Source organism: Lepisma saccharinum, chromosome 12, assembly GCF_977018435.1.
Source record: "Lepisma saccharinum chromosome 12, izLepSacc3.1, whole genome shotgun sequence".
Lineage (NCBI taxonomy): Eukaryota > Metazoa > Arthropoda > Insecta > Zygentoma > Lepismatidae > Lepisma > Lepisma saccharinum.
This window is the reverse complement of record NC_139240.1, coordinates 14,696,780-14,707,762: the sequence shown is the minus strand read 5'-3', so window position 1 is coordinate 14,707,762 and position 10,983 is coordinate 14,696,780. Positions and strand designations below refer to the sequence as shown.

The window sequence follows — 10,983 nt, the reverse complement described above, 5'->3', positions numbered from 1 at the left end:
CTTCTAGCATAAATAATATTTTTTTGTTGTATTTATGCTAATGGAACCTAACCTCATAAGAATTCCTTGTCTGACGTCAGAACACAAGGTAGGAAAACTGTTGTGCGAAAAGGAAGATCATAGTGAACTGCGAAAGAAACAGGGTTCTCAATTGCTTTGTATGGAGAATCATCGTGGTATTTAACAAGGTTATTCTACAACTTCTACACGGTATCTTACAATTTCCATGCTTGACCGCCAATTATTAGATGCAGATTCGTGATTAGGAGGTCTCAATTAGTGAGTATGCGAAATTTCATAGAAATTGGAGAGTGGTCCAGTATTGTAAACTCATGCCCAAAAATATATAATATTGGAAAGTACTTACCGGGGATGGGATGATAGGAAACTCCGTAATGCCACAGAAATATAATTTTAAAAATGCATGTCAGAGAGAGTTTCACATTTTCATAAAATCTTAGGATAAGAGGGGACCATTTACATTTATTACATTTGGAACACATTTAAAAAAGGTCCACCAACTCACTCTCAGCTCCCTGACATATTTTCAACTACATTCCTGTGATATTGACACATTTCTTGTTCCTGGTCACTAAACTGCCTTGCAGCTCTCAGATATAAATCTCTGGCTCCCAGCCAAAAAAAGAAAAATCTGAGTGCTGACCAATATGCATTTTGGTTCACAAGGACTTACCAGAATACAGACGCATGCCCACCTTCCAAACAAAAACCACCATGTGACATGTTCATGAGCGCCACCAGAAATTTTGGCAGGGGGAGGGCAAACACAGAGGACAGCAGTTACTTTAATGCTAAGAGAACCAAACCTGGCCTGCCTAACCTAACTATGACAGCATATATTGAACAAAATCTTAAGTAATCACTAAAACTCCGCAGTATGTGTTAACAAAGTCAATCGAAATTGAACCATGGGCCATTTACTGTACACCTATATAAGAATATTTTAGTTATTTCAATTGTAAACACTGTGAACTCACTACAGATGGTGTAACTCGACGTCCCTTTTGTGCTGTATATATTATACATTGGAATCGCAAAAGCGTACGAAAATGTTACATGTACTGGGTGATTCTCCAAAAAGTGAACATTTTGAAAGCAAAAATTTGCGAATTTCAAAACTGTTCTAAAAAATCTGAAAAAAATCACACTTACTCTACATGAGATCATAAACAAGGGAAAAATAAGGGGAATACACCTTCATGCTCCAAAGTGGTTGAAACAAGGCATTTAAATTTCAGCCACCAGGAGAGTGACGGATGATACCAGGAGAGTGACATAATTAGTACTGTTGTAGCTTAGCTAAAATATTACCCCAAAAAACACACACACATTCCAGGAAAATAGAAAAATTATTATTTACTAAATTATAAAATTGAATACAGCTGTTGAAAGATAAAGTAAAGCCTCTAGATCAGCCATAACTTGAAGCTGAGCCAAAAATATAAAACACAACGAAAGCTTTATATGGAGCGGCCAAAAAACAAGGTATTGGTTTAGCCTAAAAACTGTCCAGGAAGCAGAAATTTGCAACTCTATGGCTGCTTCCAATGGGTGTTGGAGGGTTAATTTTTTTTATGACATCTTCGATGGGGTAGTCATGGATGTCTTTAGTTTTCGGCCAAGACCAGGATGTTCTTTTGGAATTGCTTGGTTCCATGGCATTGATGAAAAGTTTCCCTGGTCCAAGTTCAATTATTTCTCCAGGGAATATCAGGTTTTCATAGTGAAATATGACCCATTCTCCTATATTGTAAGTCTGCATCAGCTGGGCTGAAATTAAAATAAAATCTAACATATAATTTACTATATAATGATAACTTTTAATGTGTGAATGTTAGTAGCAGGGCTACTTTAAATTATTGCAAAAATTAAATAATTTGAAATTAAATTTGGCCTTTAACTGCTGACCTCATTATATAGCCCACTTAGAGTTCTACTATTTTTCATTTATATATAGTTTATTTATCTTATTCTATGATTAAAGTATGCATTGTTCTTTATATCTTTTAATCCTTTGTCTACTAACAATTTGAGAAATCAAGACAATTTAATTTATTTTACTTTTAACATACAGTAGGTACCGGTATTAGATTTATGTAGGCCTACTTATGCTTATATCAAAAACTAAAATTGTAGGTATACTACAAAATCTACTATAAATTGTAGATGAAAAATTTAAAAAAAAAAATTGTCGAACATACAATGTGGACTAAACTTAGTCAAATAAAATCAAAGAAATTTTCTTACCTTGTGTCAGATGAGTTGAGTTTGAAACAAAGATTCCATAATGCTCACAGTTTTTGTCAGCCTTGCATTCTTCACAGCTTAGGGTCCTGTAGTTCATCTTTGTGTCAGTCTCTCCAAGTGCAGCTGTGACCTGGTGAACCTTCATTGTTCCTTTCACAGCTTTTAAATCGCCCGCAGATGACAAAAATGAATCAACCCTCAATATGATGTCCTCCTCAACAACCCACAATTTGATGTTTGGACAGTTTTCTTTCCAAATTTTCTCAAGAATAATGATGTTGTTAACATCATATCCCAAGGAAACCATGTTATCCGCTGTACGTTTCAGGCAGCCACCTATCCCATCAGGGGCACCTTTTCCATGACCAGCTTCTGTGAAGTTCCAAATTGCCTTTTTGATCCTGGGGAATTTCTCTTGTAGGTATTTTTCAAGTAGGTAAAAGTTCTTTTTGTTTCGGTACTGAGTGGATGGTGAGTCGGACAAGAAATGGAGAGCTGTAATTCTTTTATCTTGTAGCACGTCTGTCAAAATAGGCTCAAGGTGTGCCCAAATTGCAGATGGATCATGGCGAGGGCTTTCTGACAGTGTGCAAAAAGAAACTGGTTTTATTGAAGTGTTGTCCTCAGTCATGTGGTATGCTACACCAGTATGAAGCGTAATTTCATTCCTTGAAGCACCAAAATGCATTGACTGGACTTCTTTAGCATACTTAAGTGCATAGTTTTCACTAAAATCTATGTGAATTAATGCTTCCTCACAACTCAGATTTTCTTTAAGCTTTCTTAAATACTGGTGCTGATGTCTAATGTTTGCAATGTGGATCATGAACTTCTTAATAGACATTTCCAAATCATCAATGGCTTTTCCAATAGTACTTGTTATTGCATCCTTTTTGATAATCTGAACAGTTTTCTCTTGGTCTTTGATTTTACGTTTTTCTTTATGCAACATCCACTTCTGGTATGTAAAAGTATCATTTACATTGAAGTCATTGTAAGGAATCGTGTTTTCGTTGCAGTCATTACATTTTCTCAACAGGCAAGCCTCGCGATTTTTCTCACAACACAAAATTTCAGCCAATTCTTCTGGGTTCTGTGCATCAATCACCTTACTATTGTTCAGTTTATCGACTAGCATTTCCATGTTGTGATGTACTCTACACAAACATGTGTCTCTGCCCTTAAGACTTGGTTTGACAACCCAGAACGGACGTAATTTACAATAAAATGAATAACTTATAGAAACACCAGGGTTCTGTCTTCTAAATCGTTTATGCAGCTCGTTCATTGTATTATTGAGGTATCTTTTCTGCTTTTTAATTTTATTTCTGGTAATGAAATCGTTTTTTCCAGGGCTGACGGTGGTATTTTCATCATCATGAAAGAAATGGTCAACTTTTTCCCTGATCCTTTGCTTCAATTTATTCTCATTGTGGGCAACCACAGTACGAATTCGGATAAACGGCAATGCTTTTTGCATCCTATACTTTTTTATTATCTTTCCACTCAGAGACTCCTTCAGGAATTTTTTGGTCTTGTAAGAATTGATGGATTTGAATGTGTGAGCTATTTGTGACTTAATGACTTCTCCTGTGAACAGTTCTCGTCTTACATCTTCATCAACAGTTCTGCCTTGGAGAAAATGTTTAACTTTTGTGCGAGGTGTCATCTGTTCTTCCTTATTCAGTCTTCTTTTCTGTTCAATTTCTTTCTTCAACAGCCTTTCATAACGCTTCCGATATTTTTCAGCTCTTTTCTCACATGCATCTAAATCCAGCTTCAGCCTTTTCAGTTCTCTCGATTTCCGTACATCATTACGACGCTTTCGTTTCCTTGTTTCAGCTATCCTGCCATCGGAGTTTTTCGACATGACATATAAAGATGCATCGCTGAACTTATTTGTGTCTGGAGTTATGCTACTTGAGGCACGAGTAACAATTTGGATTCGAGGACTTCCATTGGTGAGGTTTGTGTTTGGATCCGGAGTAGCCTGCCTACTTTCTGGTGATAGTGAAACAGGTTCTCCATTTACTAATTGATCAAGTTCTTGACTTGGATCATCAGGGTCACTATCAGAGGGTGTGTTATTCTCTACAAACTGGTTTGTTTGCTGTTGAATTTTGCTTTTCATTCTGTGTTTCTTTTGGCGCACTTTCCACTGTTGCCTTGTAGCCCTTTGGTCTCTTGTTGATTGTTGTGTAATTAGTTTCACTGTTCCCTTGTTTTTTCTTGATTCATATTTTGTTTTCCACTTGGCCTTCTCAATTTCCAATTTTTGTGGGTCATTTTTCAATCTCTCGTACCTTTTCCTTTCAGCTTCTCTCTTTTTCATTAGCCTCTCCTCTCTAGACTGTGTTGTCTTTTTTTTCTTTCCTGCCATTATTAGTGATGACTCTGAAAGAAATTATTTAAACTGATGTCAAATTTGATGGCTTTATTTTAATATTATTTTTATTTAATTAAATCAAACTGAATAATTCAGTGTGTTCCAAATTGCATAAATTGTCCAATAAAGGTAATTAAAAATGTAATTTAGGTTTAGTTAAAAATCTCTTTAGGTATGGGTTTTTTCTAGGTTTTAAATATACCCTGCAGTGCAATATTGAAATAGCCTATGGCCAGATTCAATTTAATGATAATTTTTTTTTTGTGCTATCTTAAATTGTAATTTTGATTATAGTTTGTGGCCAAAATGCTAACACATAGAAACAATTGAAAAAGTTAGCCTATATAAATTTAGGCTGCACTATTTAAGAATTGCTGAATGGTCACCCAGCTCAGTGCTCAAAAGTATATTTTTATGTATTTTATAGGATCAATATTGGGTAAGTAAAAATGGCCTGATAAAAATTGTAAAATTCAGAACTTGGGCCTGATGTAAAAGCTCCATTACTCTGTGATAGTGCACAGCAGCTGTATAGGCTTACAAATCGAATGTACACAATGAAATTGATCCGAATTTGTTCCCTTCATGTGATAAGTGTCACTCTCCTGGCTGATAAGTCACGCTCCTGGCACAAGAAATACCAGGAGTGTGATATTATTGCCAGGAGTGTGACAGCCAGGAGTGTGACATTTGGATGGATTAGGCCTAATAATCAAAGCCTAGGGCAAAAGTTGAGATTACAAATTTCTGTCAGGTGATGACATTGCTTAATGGCACATAATCATAGTTATTTCAAAATATTTGGGTTATTATTTGTTATAAATAAGTTAACCAGGAGAATGACAGCAAAATATGTTACGAACCTGAATTTGGAACTTCCCAATTTGATAAAAACACAAGGACAAGTAGCTCTTCCACAGTACTCTACAGCTCAAACAAGATGGCTGAAAGAAACATTGTTGCCAGATAACAAACCAAAAAATCCTTTTCTTTCACTGTAAATATTTAAAAAATTCCTTGAGCCAGGAGAGTGACATGAAAACTTCGGACCCACTTTGAAGTGGTGTAACAGGATCATGTCAAATGATTAAATTTAAAAAAAAAAGTTTTTTTATACCTTCAACTATGTAAAAATGAATAATATTAATGAAACTTATGTAATGTTAATGATAACATTTTAAATGAGTATAGTTTGTTTTAACAAAAGATCCGGACATACCAGGAGAGTGACTTTTAGACCCTTATACATATTTTATATTAAAAAATAATTAACTATTTCTTTTTGTATACATTGGGATGGCTAGAGGTCAACTGCTTCTACAAATTAAAAGAAAAGTAAACTTTTTAAGTCAAGTCATTCTTGAGTTATTATACTTGGACATGATATTGCTAGGTTTTTGGAGAATTACCCTACTATAAGATATTTAGAAGCATTTACATAGTATTTATGTTAGCAAAAATGTTAAAGGAAATACTTCCATCTAAAGCGGGAGTTAATGGGTGGTAAATCTGGTCATGGAGCAAGACTTGGCTTATTTTAACCACCTAGTGTGGTTGTCAACAGTTGTGACACCACAGCATGGAAAATTCATTTTATGAAAGTCGTTGCCCTGTTCAAAAATTTTACCCCTCTCTATTTTTTAAACTATATACATTAATATTTGCCTTGAAATTAAATATAATAAATGAATTATTGCATAAGGTCATTGTCTAGAGTGCGCATCAAATCTCCTTCATATGGCGATAGCCAATAGCAGCACACTGCAGCAGTGCCATGTCGAAATCTCACATGGAAAAGAGACAGCGTGGTTGAGCGAAACGCCTTGTCACGGAGCCAGGCAACGCCACATGTCTGTGATTCGCTGGCGCTGTTCAATCGTTCAAGGCCATATGCGGAGATTTGATGCACTCTCTAGGCTTGTTGACAAATATAAAGTCAGATATTAAATAGTTGGTAAACAATGTAATGAACTCTCACGGTCCGATAGTGGGCCACAGTCCGACAGTTATGAAACACTGTGCTACTGCACGGTGGGCCTAAAACTGAGGAAGAAACTGAAATAGATGGGCAACAGATGGCAAAAAGAACTCCATTAAACATATCTTGGTTTTCAGTAAAATTATGTTTGAGTCCCTTTTATGCTCAGATATGCCAATTGGCATTGGACCTACAGCTTAAAGTGGCAACTGAACCACTGTGCCTCAATTGGGAATTGAACCTGGAGCCTCTTGATCACAAGGTGACATCATGGTAAGAGTCTATTACATGCTTTTCCTAAGGAATACGTGTCATATATCGTTGGAAAGCTTATGGTATAAGGAATGAAAAACGTCAGTCCTGATGCAAGGAAAACAACGTGTAGGAGAAAATCGAGAAAAACCGTTGTTGTTCGGATATGCGGAATTGAACGTACGGAGGGAATTTTTTGATGAATAGTGCTAATGAAACCTAACTTAACCTCATAGGCATACCTCGTCCCCGTGAATGGTTCGTGGGGCTAATGTGAATGGTTCATGGGGCTATCGTGAACACCAATCACCACCCCGAACACAAACGAGCGAAGTACATGCATTCACAACGTGGACGCAAACACGAGCCTGCAGTATTGTTAACCCCCATCACTTACCACCGAAAGGAAAAAAAGGACTGCAAGTAGATTCTAGCAGACATCATTATTTTATGCCATCAGGGAGGCTCATTCTTTTATATTATTCAATCAAGAATCTGGCTATTTTCTAACAACAGCACTTGCAATTATATGTTACTTTGGAAACTAAATCTCCCTTCTACAGTAAACCCTCATTAACGTGAATCCCAAGGGACCGAAAAATCAAGAGTTCGTGTTAAAAAAAATTGTGCTAACTGGGGACTCAAATTTTATTGTTTCAATACAGTTCTTTCTACATATTAACCATTTACAATACGTATTATGTATGTCATATTGAAAACACTACTACAGTAATTAACTTTTTTAAAAAGTACTCGCTGATCATTTTCTGGTGAAAAACAGTTGTGTATGTGTTGTGATAACACAGATTCCCAGGATGTGGCGATAGCTTTTATTGTATCAAGCACACTCCTACTTGGGGTGTCAGTCTTCTACATTTTAAAGAATAGAAAAACACATCTGAACACACAGCTGAATTTGTTGGTTAAAAACGTATAAGCTCATTGTTGACGCGATGATCGCGATTGTCGCGATGAACTTGTAAAACCCAAGTTTTAATCTTTATCTTACTAGTACTGGCTATGTTTTAAAGAATAGAAAAACACATTTAAACACATTCTGATCAATCTGTTGGTTACAATACTGTATAAGTTGATTGTTGACAAGATGATAGAGATTGTTGAGCGATTTCTTACATACCTACCTAGCAGAGAAACGACAGAAGAACAACATAAAAAAAATATGAAAAACATTGCAAGTTCATGTTAAATGAGATCTAATGACGCAATGGACTAAAACACAGTTCGTAATTTGTGGTAACCGAAATTCACGTTAACCGATAAAAATTTTCTATAAGATATAATACATCCCTGCCGGGACCAACATTTTGTTCATGTTAACAGAGTGTTTACCTGAAGCGAGTTTGTGTTAACGAGGGTTTACTGTAGTAGCATGGTGATCTAAATATTAAATATAATATATCTACAGGGCCTCCCCGATGGTGCAGTGGTAGTGTCGTCTCCTTGTAATCAAGGGGTCCTGGGTTCGATACCCGGAGGAGGCACATAGTGGTTCGGATCCCACTTTAAACTGTAGATCCAGTCCCGATTAGCCTTACTGTGCATAAAGTGGACTTAAAACACCAAATCAATCAATCAATAATATATCTACATATGTAGTTTTGCATATATATTGTGAATAATAGAGTTTTTAATTGTCTTGAAATACAATACAGCAAAAAAAATCAATGTAGTACATGTCCTGTGTGTGCCTAATTTAATGAACTGACATTTCTACGCTGGGAGTAACCAGGCAAAATCTAAGTCTATAGTGTTTCAAAGGCAACATATCCCTTTGCAGTAGCACTAGAAGAGATGATGCCACACAGGTAACTGCGGTAGCGAAAAATCAGGCATTGCCATGTCAGCTCGGTAGCTCAATGGTAGAGCAATGGCATGGTATACCAAAGACCCGGGTTCGAGTCCTGATTGAGGCTGCATTTTTCGCTGAAGAATCTAAGTAGGACATATCATGTGTGTGCCTAATTTGGCAAGAATTTACAATACGGGACCCTTCTGTAATTTCTATGCTACTGCTTATATTCACGAAATAATTAGTCGTAATGATATATCTGAGGTTAACATGTTGGTGTGAGGTGTAGAAATTGTTCATTAACATGTAGAAGTTGTAAAATAAGCTTTTCTATTCTCGAAATGATTCTCCGTATACAAGTATGGAAACCATATTTGTTGATATGAACAATTGACGTTCATAATTAGTTATGCTGTCTACAGCATTGCCACACTGTTGATTTCATACTTGGAGAGCATGGATCGTGCAAGAATGGTGGAACAGAATGTGTACTGATTTGGGTACTACTTTACTATACCTGAGACACCTGGGAATAATTTCTTTCGCACTTTTTTACATTGCTAACGTACTATTCTGCATTCCGGAACACTTATTTAGGTGAAATAATTGAATTTCTTAGGAAAGTAATGTATATTCCTTACATTTACGAGTACTTACTGTTCTTGTTTATTTCCACACACAACATGGCGATAGCTTACCGTTGATCGTTCGTTGAGCCAGTGTTTTGTCAATTTGGAGTGTGCATGCAGTATTTAAAATTAAAAACACTTTAGGAATTTTAAATTGACTTTTTTACTTACGGGGACGAGGTATGCCTACTAGGTTAGGTTAGGCCTGTTAGGTTAGGTTCCATTAGCACTCCTTTCATTCAATTTAGCGTAGCAATAGCGCGTACAGTGCTCTCGTGTAAAAAGCAAATGGCGGGAGCAGGAATAGCACGTCGGAGAGAGATTTTCGTATAAAACCACATGGATTCGCATTAAAATGGACCAAAGCTACATTCCGGAACATCTACAACGCTTCAGAAAATAATTTCCGTAAGTACTTTCTCCTGTAAATTTGAAGGAATCTGTCTCAGGTATAGTAAAGTGTTACCCTGATTTGATTACAGGTAAGTTTGGCAACAATGCATCGATCATGAAATTGCAGAATACGAAAATGGCATCTTCGATGAAGAATGTTTGCCATTAAAGTGCTATGAAAATAAGATTTTTTATCGGTTCATTATCACTAGACCTTGGATTTTATGTTTTTACCTATATTTGCTTTGCAGGTAAATAATAAATAAGTTATATTGGCATTCCATACAAAAACAAAACAATTGACTTAAGTTTTATAGTGCCTAAAATAACCTATTTTGCTTGTTAGAACCTATTTTAGGTTTATGTGCCTAAATTTAACCTTTTTTAGGTTTTTATATTTTTTTAGGTTTTACAGGATTTTTATATCTCAGAGGTATTGACTAGGTTTGGTGGAGAAATAATTCAATGACTGGCATGTTTGAAACATGTTTTCTGTCGATTTCCCTCCCTCCAAGTGTATGATGTTTATCAAAGCTTTGAACAAAACAAATATGTCTGACATCACTTACCTGCAGACAGTGGCGGCAAAAGGGGACAGTTCCCCCCTACTTTTTACCCCTGCAGTATAGACTCTTAATGCTAAGTTTTGCCTACTAAGATAAAGTAAACTGTAATTTCCTCCCTCCCCTCCTTCCTCCCCATTCTGGGTTTTGGCAACCAATCGTCTCTACTGCCTGCACAGTCCCAAGTACAAACTTCTGATCTGTGTGGCCTTGCTCAATTTTGCATCAGTTTGGTCCTTTTTGGCATTCACGCCTTGCGAAGTAATATTGCAACATTCAAAGTAGCACCACTGACTATGTTTCTGTTGAAAAATAATTTCCAGCACATGAAATGATCGTCACAGACAAAAGGTGGAGTTTGATTGTGGATAACGCAAAAAGATTCATGGTGGTCACTAGGAACATGATAAAATTCAAGTATAATTTTTGGTTTTCAAGGTGAACTTTCAAAAAATTCGGAGCGAATTTACAATATAGAGAAAGTCACCAATTTTGTTAATTTTTGGTATACTAACTAATTTTGGCCTCCAAATGACGAATCTGTTGTAAAAAACCGGGGGTCACGTCTGGAAATTTGAAAAAAAGCAGATTGATTTTTTTTTATATATAGGTGTATATGCGTAGATTTACAAACGAAAATGTCCTTGTTTCCAACCACACTGTTGTTTTACAAGAAAATGATTTATGATGTTCAATTCTAGTAC

The 10,983-nt window shown here is 36.1% G+C and overlaps 1 protein-coding gene across 1 annotated transcript; it reads right to left on the bottom strand.

Moving 5' to 3' along the window:
* Positions 1 to 1,099: 1,099 nt before the first annotated feature.
* On the bottom strand, positions 1,100 to 4,399 carry LOC145996543 (uncharacterized). The gene is made up of 2 exons (XM_083133045.1): positions 2,269 to 4,399; positions 1,100 to 1,791 (listed from the first exon to the last, which is right to left on the bottom strand). The coding sequence occupies exons 1-2, from the start codon at positions 4,397 to 4,399 to the stop codon at positions 1,520 to 1,522; spliced, it is 2,403 nt and encodes an 800-aa protein (XP_082989171.1). The 3' UTR covers positions 1,100 to 1,519.
* Between the last annotated feature and the right edge of the window lie 6,584 nt (positions 4,400 to 10,983).

Bases quoted from the DNA above. Each gene is read 5' to 3' on its own strand.
- LOC145996543 (XM_083133045.1), bottom strand. From the start codon at position 4,399: ATGAAAAGCAAAATTCAACAGCAAACAAACCAGTTTGTAGAGAATAAC. The intron at 1,792-2,268 runs GTAAGAAAATTT...TTTTAATTTCAG, and splicing joins CTCAACTCATCTGACACAAG to CCCAGCTGATGCAGACTTAC.